The sequence below is a fragment of the Fusarium verticillioides genome, chromosome 10 (assembly GCF_000149555.1).
Source record: "Fusarium verticillioides 7600 chromosome 10, whole genome shotgun sequence".
Lineage (NCBI taxonomy): Eukaryota > Fungi > Ascomycota > Sordariomycetes > Hypocreales > Nectriaceae > Fusarium > Fusarium verticillioides.
Window position 1 is genome coordinate 1,878,726 of NC_031684.1, and position 15,779 is coordinate 1,894,504.

Below are 15,779 nucleotides of genomic sequence, written 5' to 3' on the forward strand. Positions count from 1 at the left end.
GCCTGACTTGCGAGCCATGGCTGTCAAAGATTCGTTAATCCGACTGAATCGGAACGTAGAAACGGAACCGATTGTTCGGGTCATACTTGGCCTTGAGCTTTCGGAGTCTAGCCAGGCGCCACGACTCGTAGCCATAGATTGACTTGAGAATCTCATACTTGTTTCCAGAAGCGTAGTTGATATACGTCGCCGGTTTGCGCGTAGGAGCTCCCTTGTACCACATATCACGAGCTTCTCGAGCCCATTTCTCAGCTGGATCCAGTAAATTGGACCCCTCAGGGACCACAGTTGCGAAGAAGCTTATTTCTCTGTCAGTATGATTCAATAGTCGCGAGCAAGAGCAGTGCGTACGCTATATGATACTCATCACGGTGCGGGTAAGCGGTGGACGCAGAATCGACAGCCTGCACTCCTTTATGCGCATATCCTTCGTAGTATAGGCGAGCAGTTACCGCTAAGTCTGGGTATAATGCCACATTGCGCATGAAATGATTGTAGAGAGCTCGTTCTGCCGTGATGTTCCAAGTCTGCAGCATGACACTGACCAAAGAGAAGCGAGCAGAAATACAATTAGATAGGTCTGTGTTTTGGCGCACGGGAATCTCGGGATAAGGCACGTCACCCATCTCATCTTTGATAGCGTCGATGGCGTTGAAAGGGCGCAAGAGTCTTTCGGCCTCGGAAGCTGGTCCGGCATAGGCAAATGTGAACCAGAGGATGGCCTAAACGCGCGTCAGATCTCGCAGGTTAGCTCAACATAAAGGGACAACACTCACCTCGTCACGATTGATGGAAGGGTCGATATAGATCTGTCCAAATACCACGCCGAGAAGTGGAGGCGTCTTCCCATCATCCTGAAGCTTGTTCAGTTCACTAAAAACCCTTTCGAGCTTATCTTGACCCCAGTAGTAGTTATGGTAGTGCCATGTCTTTATTTTGGCGGGGTAGATCCTGAGCTTCAGGTTCGTAACGATACCAAAATTGTGGCCTGCACCTCGCATCGCCCAGAAGAGATCTTTATTGCTTTTCTCGCTGACTGTGATACTCGACCCATCTGCCAGGACAACTTTCATCTCAATGATGTTATCGCCAGCTAGCCCGTAAAGACCCTCGTATCGTCCATGGCCACCGCCCAAAGCAGGGCCTGTGAGACCAACGCATTGATTGGAGCCGGTGCCTAAGCAGCGTTATTGTCAGTACCGCAAGTGGCACGGAAACAAATTGAGATGTGAGCTCACTTGTAACATAACCACGATCCCATAAAAATGGTATGACCTCATATGAATATGCACCGCCCTGAAACCAGGCAGACTTTCCATCTCGAGAAATATCCATGGACCTGAGTTGTTTCATATCAATCTGCATTCCCTTGAATGCACCGAGGGATTTAGTAAGGCCATGTCCACGATTAACAACAAGAAAGTTGATACTGTTTCGGTTGCAATATTTTACCTAAACGATCAGCAAAAACGGAAATTTGCTCTATGAAACATGGACTAACGATCTTGGGAATGTCAACTTCGCTTGCAGGTTGAACCACCACTCTTATATCTGGAGGCGCCATCGTATTCCATCTTTTTGTTGTTTCAAGCCAAAGAGGATTACTTGGGAGCAGAATGAGGGAGTTTTCAGAGAGTAATGCGCCTAGCTCTTGTTGGATTTGGAAGACTGGTACTTCTCGACGCGTGAGATGGTCTGATTGGAAGTATGATGGGACAGAGAGTGGCGAGCAGACTATTAGTGTCGTAAGCAGCGGGAAAGTAAAGATGAAGCGGAGAGTCATCATCGCCAGCTGTAATGTAAATAAGGTCCGTGCAGGACCAGAACGCTGTGAATAAATGTTTTAAGAGCTTCAGATCTGAATATTTTCGACGAAAACAGTTATTGCAAATACAAGCTGAGAATCGCTGGTACGAAAACAGTAAAGTTGTAAGAGAAATGAAGCCGCTCAGGTTCTTTTACAGTCTTCTATTCACATAAAGTCCTGCGCAGAATCCTCCAAGCCATTCTTGATCTGACACCCGTTCGAGTCCAGCCAAGACCGCCTTAAACAAACAATCCAATACTTCGTTTGATGAGACTCAGCACGTTAAACTGTTTCAGCTCTCTTGAAGACATCTTGTCGGAGCCCGAGTCCTAGGTTCAGACTTTGGAAGGCTGTCTCAGCTCTTTCAGCCCTTTCAGCTTGTAAGCTGTGTTACACACCGCATCTGACCCAGCCCCCACCACGGCATAGATCTTTCAGCACCGGTCAGCATGACAATGGGGGGGCAGAGTAAGGAAATAGGCTAAATATAAGCTGCGAAGGAGCGTGGAGGCGGAAAGTGATCTTATATACTTCCAAGCATTACGATTCAGGTATAGTCCAAAGAAGGTCTTCGGGGACTACCTTCCACTGTCCATGCTCATCAAGCAGATCAACCGCTTGACTCCATGCAGCAGCTACAGCCTCAGCTCTCTTCGTGCTCCGGGGAACTATACGGACAGGGAATGGGGATGGTATGGACATTATACCCTCTATGACGTCCTCTGCATCTGGTATGATGGCTTTACCCGTCTCGGCGCTGACGTCCCTGTCAAAATTGAACGCCCACAAAAGGCGGGAAATAGCTAAAAATAACGACCGGTCAGCTATGTGCATGCCCTGACATCTGCGCCTCCCCGCCCCGAACACGTAGTGGTCTCGCTTGGTAGGATCCGGGTTGTTCGCGGCTTCGATGGATGTTTGTTGGTCATTGATATATCGCATGGGGTCGAACTGTCGGGGCGATGGGTGTCTTTTTGGGTCGTTGTGAATTGCCCTGCAAGCAAGTCAGTGGGTCGGAAAGGTGAGTATGGGTAGCTGTAGGATTCGAGCTTATACCGACCAGACGTTGATGATGACTGTTGCTCCCTTGGGGATGTGATATCCGAGATAGCTATCATGTTGAGTTGTTGCATGCGGTATACCCAGCATAAAGCCAGGCATCCAACGCAGACTTTCTTTCATGCAAGCATGGATATAGGGCAGATCAGGCGTATCGTCCAGGTTTGGTAGCCGGTCCCCACATACACGATCAAGTTCGCCCCGCGCAGTCTTTGCGACATCGGGGAAGATAACCATGGCTTGGACGAAACCGATGAGAATACTGGCTGTTGTTTCCGAGCCTGCTTGAAGTAGTGAGCCACTGAGATATGAAGCAAAAGTGTCAGAGAACCCTTCTTCTTTTTGCAGCTTGACTAGGTCGACACAGACACATGGCTGGTAGGGAGAAATCAGTATCTAGGTTGTCGCTGATGTGGGGAGCTACCTTTGCTGAACCACCTTCGAGTCCCTTCTTGGCTGCAAGGTAGAACCCTCGAAAAAGACTTAGTTCTCTATAATGGATCTTGCGCCCTTCCTTCTTGATCGGCATGAGAAAGTCTGGGATCCGTCTCAAAGCGGGTACCAGATCTAGAAGAGCCGCTGTCTGGGCAAGGGACATGGTTAGGGGGCATCAAGCTGGCAAGGCAAAAAGGCGACGCACTCTTGAACCGATCATCTCTGAACTACGATCAAATATCTGGGTGTCATATTAGTAAGTCTCAAACCCCAGATCGTTTGGTGTACAGACATCAAAAGCCTCTTTGAAGCGTTCATCTTGAATGCTGGTAGTACGAGAGCCGAATGTTATCTGCGTAGTCAATGAAGCTGTATATCGACGCAGATGATCAACAAAATCATCTGAGCTCTTTAAAAATCGAACAGCATTGCTTTGCTCTCTAGGTCCTGGTACGGTATGTAGCTTCGAGCCGCCGTTACTCCCAAGATGCGATGGACAAGCTTCCGCGCCATTTTCCAGACCTCATCATCCGGCTATCACTGTTAGCGGCACCAAAGAAGCCATCAAGTACTTAGACATATACCATAAATAATATGCGATATCCTCCACTAAGGACATCTTGACCAATGTATGACTCTGGTCGGCTTGAATAGATGCCACCTCGCTTATCTACAAGATCTTTAACAGTCTGATCTGAGTTTAGGACTATCATGACCTTTCTTCCTAGTATCAGTGAGTATATAGGGCCATACTCCTCGGCCCATTTTTGGAACTGAATATGGCGCTTTCGGTTTGGGATCTGGTGCAGGTTCCCGATTATAGGAAGGGTCGGTGGACCAGGAGGATAGCCCGCTGGGCGACGTCCGACTGTGCTCAGTCGCCAGAGGCCAAGGATCAAGACTGGAATCAAGAGATAGACACTGGCCGAGAAAGACATATCTGATTAGGGACGAGATCTCTGGAGCGATATTCGGTGGGCTGGATTACAGCACAATGGTCAGATATGGAGACTACGATGATCGTAGACCACAGTGATGAGGTGGTGAACTACATCCACATCCAGCAACCAAAGAGATATATTCCACTGAGTGAAATTGCCTCCAAACCATCCCTGGATGCGTAGTCTAATACACCAAAGAACTATCCTTCCAACTCAAGCAGGCCTATGACATGCAACTGCTCCCTTCCAAGCAATGCATCTCATTCTCGTGTGTTGGTAATCGAAAGAACGTTCTCCGGTTTCTCTTCGATCTGCATCCGTAAACAATGCACAAAATTTGCTAGACCAGCGTTGTCAAGCTCTTGGCGTATAGAGAGGACGCGAATCAAGTTGCACAAAAGTCAAGGATACCAAAGGACCCGCTTGGATTATGAATCAAACATCTGGGCTCACCAAAGCACAAGAGCATTGTCTCAGGCGCATAGCTTAGTGCCCAAGCTGAAATGAAACGTATGAGCGATCAATATGAAGGAGTAGTACATCGCTTTGGTCGCACGATAACAAACACAAAGCATTGCCTCACCCGAATCTTCTGTTCGTGGTACCAGTCAGTCACTGGATCACGATCTTGATCCATCAAGATCCATTGTATCTCCTTCCCAGTATGTTAAAAAGCAGAATAAAGGTACAAGCTTACCAATCATCTATCACTTGTGTTAGCTCGCACCACCTTTCTCGGATGATGCAAGCTATTGCCTGTAACCCCGATCCTAAGTGTTGACACGTCCTTGCCCAAGTATTTGAAGCCCTTTCCTGTTTCATAAATGCGAGTTCATTATGTCACATTCTCTTCTCAAGCTACCTTTACCACCAGTAAATTTTCTATCCACCAACTGGCTTCAAACACTCCACGCATCATGGCACATGCATTTGCTATCTCACCTGAGAAACGTGCCAGTCGCAGCAGCTTCATCTGGCGGCAGCTCTTTGTCACACCACCACCCGTCTCATCCGATGAAGTCAACCTGGAGGGGAGAACAGCACTTGTTACTGGTGCTACTGGTGGAATAGGCCTCGAGATTACACGCCAGCTGCTGGGCCTTGGATGCAGGGTCATTATGGGTGTTCGAGATGAGCGCAAAGGAGAGGCAGTTCGTAAGGATCTAATCCAGGAAGGCAACCTCAACGATGAAAAGGTACAGGTTTGGAAATTAGACCTCTTATCATATCAGTCAATTATTGCATTTGCTGCCAATGCAAAGAACCTCGACGACCTGAACATCGCCATTCTCAACGCAGGTATCTACAAAGTATCAGAGGCTTTCAGCCCGACAGGGTATGAGGAAGGAATGCAAATCAACTACCTATCAAACATCCTCCTACTCATCTCACTACTACCCATCATCAAGAAGAATGCACCCGCGGGTGAGACTGGTCACATCTGCCTCGTGTCATCCGACACAGCCGCCTGGGCCAAGTTCGAGGAGAGAACCTCGACACCCCTCCTGCCCGCATTCAAGAGGCCTATGAAGACATGGGACATGGCCGAGCGCTATGGGACAACGAAACTCCTTGGCCAGCTATTTCTCACCGCCTTATCGAAGCGCGTTTCTTCAGTTACACTGTGCTGCGTGAACCCAGGGCTTTGCGGGGGTGGCTCAGACCTTGCTCGTGAAGCGAAAGGCATACTTCGGTTTGCGCACAAGATACAGTGTCTTGTGCTTAGTCGAACATGTGATGTCGGTGCTCGTACAATTGTGCACTCGGTTACGACGCTACATAGGCAAGCACATGGTCACTATATCGAGGGCGTATTAGATTAGAAGCAGTGCTATGTGGGCATCCATATCAAGAAGGCTTACCTGGTACTCGTGTTCATCTGTTGTGCGTGGATGGTCATCCGGATTCCGGATGTCTGTGGAACAAGAGGCTTTGATACCACCAGAACTAGAGCATATGTGGTGCCAACAGCCAGCAATATTGTGAATCGAACTTTTTCTCGACTGTTGATTTGACAAACTGTAGCTTGTTAGATTTGTAACTCAGGTGTGTTCTGCGTGACAGTATGATTGACTCAAAGCCTGGTAGAGTAAGCAATCGTCAGCATTACCAAGACACAATCCTGCACAGTCAAAATAAAGCCGTAGCACATTCAGCGAGTTACAACAGCTTACGACCAAGAGATAGTGCCACTTGAAGTATAAGACGCCTCACAATTCCATTATTGTCGGTGTGATAGAAACAATATTCACATGATACCTCATCATCCTCTTTAGTAACACAGAAAGACATCCTGTCTTGGCCTTCCTTGTACAACATGGTACACACATGGCAGCTATGGCTCTCCCCACGACCCGCGAGACGAACCGAAACTCCATCGGAGCCACGTATGCTCTCTCAAAATGGCGCAGCGCTGTTTGAGTTTCAGTACGAGCGTGATGGTCGTCTTGTGGTACGGGAGACGCATTATGCGGAGAACAAGCTTGTTCAGAATGGTCGCTCAGGTCCGCCACTGTACGTTGCGCGTCCCTCCTCGCTGAACATGCCACCTATAGCTGATGGTGGTGAAGACATATTCACTGTGGCCAGACAGAGTACTTTCAAGTTGAGAGCGGAACCTTGGCTGTCACCGGGAATGGAACGAAAAGTATTCTCACCAAAGGTGGTGGCGTCATAAAGATCCCACCCGGAACCCGGTACGGTATTCCCTCCCCTATCGATGCAGCTCGGCAGGGTTGACTCAACGCGCTGCAGCCATAGGTTCTGGGCCGAAGGCCCCGTAAAAGAGGATTTAGTGTTTCGAGTCTGGGCAGAGCCACAGAACTTGGACAGAGGTTTTGATGAGGCCTTCCTGCGTAACTACCTAGGCTACCTGCGAGATTGCGCAGATCAAAACATACAACCTTCGGTCTTTCAGCTCGCCCTGCTTGGCTGGAGCGGCGACACCCTCCTGACGCCACCATGGTGGGTGCCTCTGTGGATGCTGAGGCTGCTTCACTTTATAGTTGCTCACGTGGTGGGGAGGCTATTCTTGGGGTAAGCTGAGTGTCCATCATCACATTTGCTGCTAGAGTCTAATACTTCTGTAGATATCAAGGAACCTATGAGGAGTACAGTCCGAAGATCACTAGAGATGTCAGGATTGTGAAGAAAAGGTTGTGAAGGACATGTGCTTTCTATATGGCATGGAGAAGGGGTGCAATTCGTCTCTCATCTCGATGGTACTCATTACTATTGGTAGCCTTTTCTTGACATCATAAAATAAAATGAGTCAAAGTACTTATTCCTTAAGCAACAGGAAGTCCTCACTTGCCTTTTCTTTCTGTGCAGTATGTCGGCTGAACCTACCTAATCAATGATCTCTTGCTCAAGAATACAGTATTATCACATCTCGAATCAGGGCTTGCGCCTCTTCAGTGATACCATTCTTTTCTCTTCCGTTTTCATTCTCGCGATGGCTACGATGGAGGCTCAGCCCCGCCAAGAAAAAGCCATTCATCCACGATATTACTGTGCTCAGCCAGCCCCCAAGAACTGGTGGAGGGGGGTAGCAGAAATTCCGTCAGCTTTGAGATTCGTTCGGTCATTGTGTCGGAAGCCGGCTGTGAATAGAGGACATGAGGTTAGAGGAAAATTTGAGGTTTAAAATGTGATCGTAAAACAGGTTTATAGCAACTCACAGCAACAGTGCCATTTGTCGTGTATATACGTTCAGAATGGTTCCTTACAGTCAGCCCTGCGCTTTTCGGTCATCAATGGCTCTTCTGAAATCGGTCTGGCTAACAGGCTGGTTGGCAGCCCTTTTCCACAGTAGTACTATCAGCGCCATTGCTCTCAACATATCCCATCCACACAGCAATGACTTGCGTTATCTTTTGACTAGTGAGTATCATGGCTGGTCATCTAACACGTCGATCAACTTTGCTGGATCAAGTGGCTTCTTCACTTCTACGGAGAGATGGACAACATTCAGTGCTCCAACATACGCGGCTGTCATCAGTCCAGGAACTGAGGAAGATGTAGCCAAAATTGTAGGTGCATACCCATTCAAAAAGTGTCCGGCAAATTAATATCTTCGGAGATCAAACTAGCAACAATGCATAATATTCCCTTCCTTGCTACAGGAGCTCGCCACGGATATACAACTACGCTGAGAGACCTACATGATGGGCTCGCGATCGATCTCAGTCACTTTAAAGAATTTGAACTAGACGCGGCTGCAAAGACTCTGACTGTTGGTCCTGGTGTTACCGTTGGCGAGATATTTGATCCGTTATTTAACGCTGGGTTCGACATTCGTGAGTGGCAATGCCTATAGGCCTCTGCTCACAGTCACTAAACATCGTCCTCTACTAGAGACTGGCAGCGCCCCTTGTCCGAGCTTTATCGGCGTGACACTGGGAGGCGGCGTTGGTCGCTTTCAAGGCGTCTACGGCTTACTCTCCGACGCCCTCATCTCGGTTCGTCTTATCACCGCCAATGGCGAAGTTTTAGAAGTGTCAAGAACGAGATGCCCCGATTTATTCTGGGCGATTCGAGGTGCGGGCGCAAACTTTGGCGTTGTGACCTCTGCCACTTACCGTGTCCATCCCCTGACAAACAACGGCGAAATGTTTGTTGCGGAATTCATCATTCCGCCTTGGAGGTGGCCTGAGTATTTTCGCATAATGGAATCCATGTCACCATTACCCGCTGAGCTATCTTCGCTGCTACTCAACAGCTTCGATACAATCACAAATCAGGTATGACCTCAGCATTCTCTTGACACCAATGCTGATGAATGACTTTAGACCCAATTGTTTGCACACTGGGCTTACAAGGGCCCTGAAGCTGAAGCCCGCAAACACCTATCTTCAATTTTGAACATGAATCTCGCAGCAACTCAGATGAGAGTTCTTCCGTGGAACAGACTCGTGGAGAACACATTCGCTGGGGCTGCCGTCACTGTTTGTGAGCCCAACACCAACCGAAATTTGTACACCTTGAGCATGAAAAACTACTCAGCGTCCACTTGGGAAGCTGTAGCCTCCAAGTTGGTGACTTTCTACGCCCGGTTTCCTCATGCGCGCAGCTCTTCTCTTCTGTATGAATTCTTCCCAAATCAAGCTATGACAGCCATTCCATTAGAGGATACTGCGTTTCCGCGGAGGGATACAACAGCATACATGTACGTCTACAAGCGATAACTGAGCCCAATACTGATAGCTGACGTGATATCTGCTACTAGAAATCTCATTTTGACCTCGAGCATTCACAACAGTGAGATAGACAATGCTCTGGCTAGGTTTGGTGAAGAAATTCGTCGAGATGTAGCCGCAACATCAGGGTATCCAGAGATTACCACTTTTGTCAATTATGCCCATGGCGACGAAACGCTGGAACAGATTTACGGAAAGGAAAAACTAGCACGGTTGGCAGCGCTGAAGAAGATGTGGGATCCTAAAGCAGTCTTCAGCTTCAACAATGGCCTGCCTACCACGTATCCTTGAATAATGGTACAAATGCACTCGCTGGGAAATTAAAAATAGCATAGATGCCTGTCCGGTCGCATATAAGATTCCCAAAACTTTTGCGTTCATATATCCCCAAAGTCTAATGTCAACGCATCATGCGTAGATCTCACCAGTCGCTCATGTAATTAAGTCAGTGACTCTCCATACAGTATTGCAAGAGAATAGAAGTTATAACAGCATTGTCTTCATATCTCTATGATGCTATTGCCACCGCTCTTCACGATCGCTCAAAAGCATTGCCTGACAATAAGATAGCCCACGATGCCGAGCCATGCTTTTGGGGTCTTGTACTACGTCGATGAGCAATACCGGCACTAAAAGCTTATTAATACTCATTTCCTTCCTCTCACGTATAAGGGGACTCTCAATAATCTAAGAGAACACGAGGATTAGTCTTCATACAATACCTTTGTAAAGATGTCCGCCGAGCTCGAGCATCAAGCTGCCTTTGAGGCCACGTTTCGGGGCTGGTTATCCCGCCAATTCACTACCCCAAAACCTTTACCAGACACTATTGATCTCAAAGGAAAAACCGCCATTATCACTGGAAGCAATACTGGTCTTGGTTTCGAAGCATGTCGACAGCTTCTCAAGCTAGGCCTTTCCAACCTCATCATGGCTGTGCGCTCTCAAACAAAAGGCGACGCAGCAGGAAGCATCTTACGAGCGGAATTCCCCCAATCTACAGTATCTGTTTGGATCCTCGATATGGAGTCTTATAATTCTGTTACGGCATTCGCGACCCGATGTGCCACCCTTGCACATATCGACATTGTCGTTCTCAACGCGGCTCTGATCAAACCATCCTTCACTAGAGCATCTACTGGACATGAGCTCACAATGCAAGTTGTTTACCTTTCGACGGCGCTCCTGACAATCTTGCTACTACCTATTTTGAAGGCGAAAAGGACCGCCGTTGGCGCAAGACCCCCAGTCATTATAGTTGTTGGATCTGACCTCGCGTATCGTGCCGACATACAGACGGCGGGCCCTGTACTGGAGAAGTTGGACAGAAATCAAGGTTACAGTCAATTTTTATGGTACGCAAGGTCCAAACTACTACTCACCTTCTTCATATCAAAGCTTGCCGAGTATATCAACCCCAACCATGTATTACTCAGCGTGGTCAATCCGGGAACCACGCGAGGGACGGCCTTCCTACGGGAATTCTCTCCGCTCCTGGCAAGACTCGCATTCGTATTCCAGTACATATTTGCCAGACCTGCGGATATAGCTGCAACGACTTATCTCGATGCTTGCCTTGTGCGTGGTATAGAGAGCCATGGATCATTTATTAGTGATTGGAATATCAAGCCGTAAGTATTGCCTTTTTTCACTACGACGCAAACTGACGGTGATAGCTATCCTAGCATATGGTATACTTCTGCGGGTAAAGAATTGGGGGAAACGCTATGGGGAGAGACCTTGCATGAGTTTGAGCCCTTTGGAGTGGCCAAGATCATCGAAGATTTAAAGCAAACGGAGTACGGAGTGGAGGGAGGCCAGCAAACCTAGGACCTCCATCCCGAGTGAAAGTAAGAATTGAGTCAGCTTGATATAATTTCTTGCTGGTAGATTCAAGGTTAGACCTTTCTGGCACCTTAATATAAGAAATCTGTTTACTGCCTTGGGTGAGCTAGGTGCCGATATCAAATTTTGGTCATTATGTCAACTAGATATTCGCCGGTGTCAAAGTCTCTCCTTGTGCCTTTTTACCTTCTCATGGATCTTGATTTTCCATCATGTTGACAGAAACAGTCAATTGATTCGCACTCGAAAGGACTTCTGCTCTATCAAGGTGTTTGGGCGTACATCAAGTCAAGGCACGTGTCGCTTCAACTCTTGCCCAGCGCAGTATCATGCTGTGCCATTCTTGCTGGCCTCAGACCCCCACCAATTCTCGCTCCACTTCTGTCGTCCAACTCAAGTCTTAGAAAGCACGGCATATTACGAATCAACACCAAACAGTATGGTAAGCATCCTTTACCACGGTACAGCCAAATCAAATGTGGAGGAGTTTGTGACATCGCTTTACATGAAATGTGGCTTACGTGAGATTTTGTACCATCATCTGCAGTCATGTTCAAGGGAAGTCCCCCATTTAGGTATGCTACATAGACTTCCATGCGAAGAGAGAGGTGGGCCTCTGTATACCTTCGTGTGAGGCGCGTGATAAGAGCATTGGCTGTGGAGTCAATCAACTAAAAATAGCATTCTCATGAAATCAGCTCAGGTAGCATACCAACTGGCTATACAACTGCCCAAGAAAATTTCAGTATGTTCAACCCTTCTGAGAACCTCTCCCTCATCTATCCTAGCTTTACCAACATCCTTCGCACAGAAGTTCCATCATGGCCCGCCCCAAGTTTGCTCTCGTTACTGGGTCCTTATTCCCATCCCAACGCAGCTCAACCGCATAATTGCTGATACTATCCAGATGCGGGCAAGGTGGAATCGGAGAGGCACTCGTTATGGAATACAAGCGCCTTTCGTTCCATGCCATCGCAACCGTTCTCCCCCACGAATCGAGTCATCATCTATCGCAGGCTGGCATCACCTGCTTGCCTCTAGACGTAACAGTTGAGGATTCCGTCTCGGAGCTCAAGTTCAAAATCCAAGAAATCACCGGTGGATACCTCCATATCCTCGTGAACTGCGCGTACGCATCAGTCTCTTTCAAGCCTCTTCGCTCAAACCTAATGATTTGTCAGAGGGATTGCATACACCATGACCGCTATTGACACAGACGTGTCTTCCGTGCAGCGCATGTTTGATGTCAATGTCTTTGGACCAATGCGCATGGTGCATCATTTCCATGACATGATTATCGATGCATCTGGCACCATAGTCAACATTGGCTCCATTGGGGGGACCATACCATTTGTTTATGGCTGTTAGTATCATTGAGTTACCAAAAGGTTTTTATGCTAAGATACTCGCAGCATCATACAACGCTTCTAAAGCTGCTCTGCAGCATTGGTCTAACACACTGAGAGTCGAAATGGCCCCATTTAGGTATGTGAATCCTTATACAAATAGGGTCTCTAATGTGCATCTGCTTCAAGGGTTAAAGTAATTACGGTATGCAAGTCCAATATCACCGTCCGCGACTCTACGGTTGGCTGATGCAAATATCTCTAGGTTATTTCGGGAGAAGTAAACACGAACATCCTAAAGTCGGACGCTCATAGAAGACTTTCAGAAGGTTGGTATATGGAATCGACTTGATATACGAGGTCTCACCAATATTGAATTGTCAAGGGTCTTACTACTCCACCCTTGCGAAGCAATTTGAGCAGCATGTCTTGCGAAAGCCGAGTAAGAAACATATTACTACACTTTTCTGTTCTTGCCTGCTAACAACTCTAGAAAATGCCACCGACCGTTTGGAATTAGCTGAGAACGTCGTCAAAGAGAGCTTAAAGAGCCGCCCGTCTGCTTGGTTCTGGTACGGGAGCTTCAGTACCTTGACCAGATTTCTCGACACGTTTGCTTGGCGAACCATATGGGTCTGTTCGACCTGATGGAACTCATACTGTCACAGCTAGTATTGACTGCTTATTAGGACTCAATCCTTTGGAGAATGTTTGACCTGAAAAAGCTGCAACGGGCTCACGCAGCTAGGCTTCGAGAAGAGATAACAGAATGACGCAGTGGTGTGTCTGGGAGTGCTGCTGGCCTTTTCCCCTTCTTCGGCCTCATGGTTAGCGTTGTCTCAAGTTAGCGATTCTTGTTGGCTACTCTGGTCGATAGTCCAATGGTTCTGATCTTGAAATCTGCTGTGGCTTCTTCACTTCTCCATCAGTGCTCTTAACATCAGTCATACTTCCTCTAGAGCTCATATCTCAATCCGGGCCAAGGGTAAGAAATTATCATCGCCGCATAGAAGATGACTTGCCCCTGCTCCAAGTCCTTGAAAGGTGTAACCGAGCTACCAAGACTAGCCTCAGCTGTCCAGCTATGCTAGGAATGAAGTCACAGGTTCCTCTCGTTAGACGAAGGGATGATGCTAATAGACCCTGTTTATCACTCACTGGCGTACATATGCTTGGTTACGTTTACAAATTATGGACTTCAAATCTACCTTACCACGGGTTACCAAGCACAATGGCGGAATATAATAAGCTTAAAGAACAAAGGGAAGACTGTTTAGAAAGGACAAAAGCCACGTCGCATTGAATCCAGTGCCCGTTTTTGCCAAAGTAGCGTGTTCCAGGTAGGCCTCGTATCTTATCTCATGGCCGTCAGCGTTGTTCCACCATCAACGATCAATGCTGTGCCAGTAATGTAGCTAGCCCTCGAACTACACAAGAAGACAACAGCATCCGCAACCTCTTCGGGCGTTGCAATTCTTCCTATCGGCACCGCGGCATTTACGAACTCATCAAGACCCTGTACACCTTCCAAGGCCTGTCGTGTCATCGGAGTATCGGTCCAGGAAGGACAGACGCAGTTGACTCTGATTCCGTATGACGCGTTATCAAGAGCTATCAAGACATCAGCTATTGCTTTTGACGAGGATTCTTGTTATCAACTGACCGCTATTCTTCGTTAACCCAAGAGCTGCGTGCTTGGATGTGGTGTACGGTAGAACACCTGGACTTGCAACCACGGAAGATGCAGAGCCCAGATTCACAATCGCCCCGCGAGATGCTCCTCTACTGGCAGGGATTGCGACTGGTTCTTGAGCTCGCATGATGATAGAAACTTCTCGCGTAACAAGAAATATCCCTGTAGTGTTGACTTTAAGAAATCGCTCAAAGTCGGACAAAGATGTGTTGGCAATGTCAACCGCTTGCCGAACTCCGATCTAGATTGTACCCGTCAGCTATGCATGTCAGATCTTGAGATGCATGAACACTCAATGATGACTCACGCCGGCCGAATTAACGCAGGAATCAATGCGTCCGAAGGTCCGCACAGCATAACTCATGAGGTTGCGAACAGATTCTTCGCGAGTCACGTCGACGGGAACTGCTTCACAGCGGAAGTCCTTGTTTACTGCTGCGGCTTTGCACTCTTTGACAACATCTTTGGCAGAGCGAACGGCAATGTCAGCTAACGGGACACCAGATGCCCCCTCCTTTGCGAAGGATATGGCACAAGCCCGACCAATACCACTACCTAGGATAATTGTGTTAGTTTTCAAGAGGGTCCCTCGGACAGTATTGTTACTTACCCCCTCCAACTACCAGAGCATATCCAGAAACGTCCATGGTTGCAATAGTGCTGCCTCAGTGGTGGATGAGAATGTTAGTTAAATGACCTTGTTAGAGGGCGGTATACTAGGCGAGCTGGCAACGCGCCGAGATTAATACACAAATGACCGCCTGTTGGATTACAAATTCAGCTCGGCATGGAAAAGCCACCATAACAAAAGGACCATGCGCAATGATGCCCATAGCTGTTTTTGGTAATGCCGTATGACAAATCATGGCCGCGGAGGTGAACATCTCTGAGAAACTGCCGATAGATCTCGGGGTTACACCAGTAGGATTCATCGAACTCGCACAGATATGACCGTCTTGTACTGCAGTGATTCCAAGAGTCCTCGGACAGGAAGCTCATCGTCACTCTCTTCTCCAACCCCGCTCTACTGTGTGACTGGAGATATCAGACCATAGTTAGAGACCTGTCTAGATTCAATTAATGACATGCATATCGTGTGATTCAAGATCTGGTATTTGACCGCTATTATCACTACGTAGAATACATGGCAATATGTTGGAATTTCCAGTCCATCGAATGTATACACACCAAGTGTTAGTGTTCAAGATGTCGGATAGCTTCACTTTGTAGATTTGAATCATCTCTCACTAGTTCTGTATACAGACCAACCTAGACTCAGGACGGAGAGACAGTGCCTCACGATGTAAGCAGGCAGTGTAATGACTTCAGCTGATGTGAGAAAAGAGGAGAGAGTGCAAATGTGATACGTGAGAATGAACGTGGAATACACTGTTGCTTTCAGCAAGGAAGAGGTCAATTAGATGAAGCATTCCCACTGTGTAGTGATCAAGACAG

At 47.7% G+C, this 15,779-nt stretch overlaps 8 protein-coding genes across 8 annotated transcripts; 5 read left to right on the forward strand and 3 right to left on the reverse strand.

The window, feature by feature from the left end:
- Positions 1–34: 34 nt before the first annotated feature.
- Positions 35–1,564, reverse strand: FVEG_08431 (hypothetical protein; the record flags this gene model as incomplete). Its single annotated transcript, XM_018897322.1, has 5 exons — positions 35–299; positions 352–722; positions 777–1,177; positions 1,239–1,452; positions 1,502–1,564. The coding sequence occupies 5 exons, from the start codon at positions 1,562–1,564 to the stop codon at positions 35–37; spliced, it is 1,314 nt and encodes a 437-aa protein (XP_018754948.1).
- A 783-nt stretch (positions 1,565–2,347) lies between these two features.
- On the reverse strand, positions 2,348–4,239 carry FVEG_08430 (hypothetical protein; the record flags this gene model as incomplete). Its single annotated transcript, XM_018897321.1, has 7 exons — positions 2,348–2,801; positions 2,868–3,241; positions 3,291–3,449; positions 3,507–3,542; positions 3,594–3,710; positions 3,782–3,835; positions 3,886–4,239. The coding sequence occupies 7 exons, from the start codon at positions 4,237–4,239 to the stop codon at positions 2,348–2,350; spliced, it is 1,548 nt and encodes a 515-aa protein (XP_018754947.1).
- Positions 4,240–5,159: 920 nt separating this feature from the next.
- FVEG_08429 (hypothetical protein) lies at positions 5,160–6,065 on the forward strand (the record flags this gene model as incomplete). Its single annotated transcript, XM_018897320.1, has 1 exon — positions 5,160–6,065. One exon carries the CDS (start codon positions 5,160–5,162, stop codon positions 6,063–6,065), a length of 906 nt encoding a protein of 301 aa, XP_018754946.1.
- A 494-nt stretch (positions 6,066–6,559) lies between these two features.
- Positions 6,560–7,404, forward strand: FVEG_08428 (hypothetical protein; the record flags this gene model as incomplete). Its single annotated transcript, XM_018897319.1, has 4 exons — positions 6,560–6,756; positions 6,813–6,938; positions 7,003–7,278; positions 7,332–7,404. The coding sequence occupies 4 exons, from the start codon at positions 6,560–6,562 to the stop codon at positions 7,402–7,404; spliced, it is 672 nt and encodes a 223-aa protein (XP_018754945.1).
- A 593-nt stretch (positions 7,405–7,997) lies between these two features.
- FVEG_08427 (hypothetical protein) lies at positions 7,998–9,731 on the forward strand (the record flags this gene model as incomplete). The annotated part of the gene is made up of 5 exons (XM_018897318.1): positions 7,998–8,273; positions 8,324–8,540; positions 8,599–8,984; positions 9,033–9,409; positions 9,470–9,731. 5 exons carry the CDS (start codon positions 7,998–8,000, stop codon positions 9,729–9,731), a joined length of 1,518 nt encoding a protein of 505 aa, XP_018754944.1.
- Positions 9,732–10,172: 441 nt separating this feature from the next.
- FVEG_16324 (hypothetical protein) lies at positions 10,173–11,270 on the forward strand (the record flags this gene model as incomplete). Its single annotated transcript, XM_018905574.1, has 2 exons — positions 10,173–11,071; positions 11,117–11,270. 2 exons carry the CDS (start codon positions 10,173–10,175, stop codon positions 11,268–11,270), a joined length of 1,053 nt encoding a protein of 350 aa, XP_018754943.1.
- An 836-nt stretch (positions 11,271–12,106) lies between these two features.
- FVEG_16323 (hypothetical protein) lies at positions 12,107–13,404 on the forward strand (the record flags this gene model as incomplete). Its single annotated transcript, XM_018905573.1, has 9 exons — positions 12,107–12,138; positions 12,193–12,414; positions 12,467–12,648; positions 12,698–12,770; positions 12,821–12,836; positions 12,897–12,960; positions 13,017–13,073; positions 13,125–13,264; positions 13,321–13,404. 9 exons carry the CDS (start codon positions 12,107–12,109, stop codon positions 13,402–13,404), a joined length of 870 nt encoding a protein of 289 aa, XP_018754942.1.
- Positions 13,405–13,985: 581 nt separating this feature from the next.
- On the reverse strand, positions 13,986–14,971 carry FVEG_08426 (hypothetical protein; the record flags this gene model as incomplete). The annotated part of the gene is made up of 4 exons (XM_018897317.1): positions 13,986–14,242; positions 14,295–14,565; positions 14,632–14,879; positions 14,935–14,971. 4 exons carry the CDS (start codon positions 14,969–14,971, stop codon positions 13,986–13,988), a joined length of 813 nt encoding a protein of 270 aa, XP_018754941.1.
- Positions 14,972–15,779: the final 808 nt, after the last annotated feature.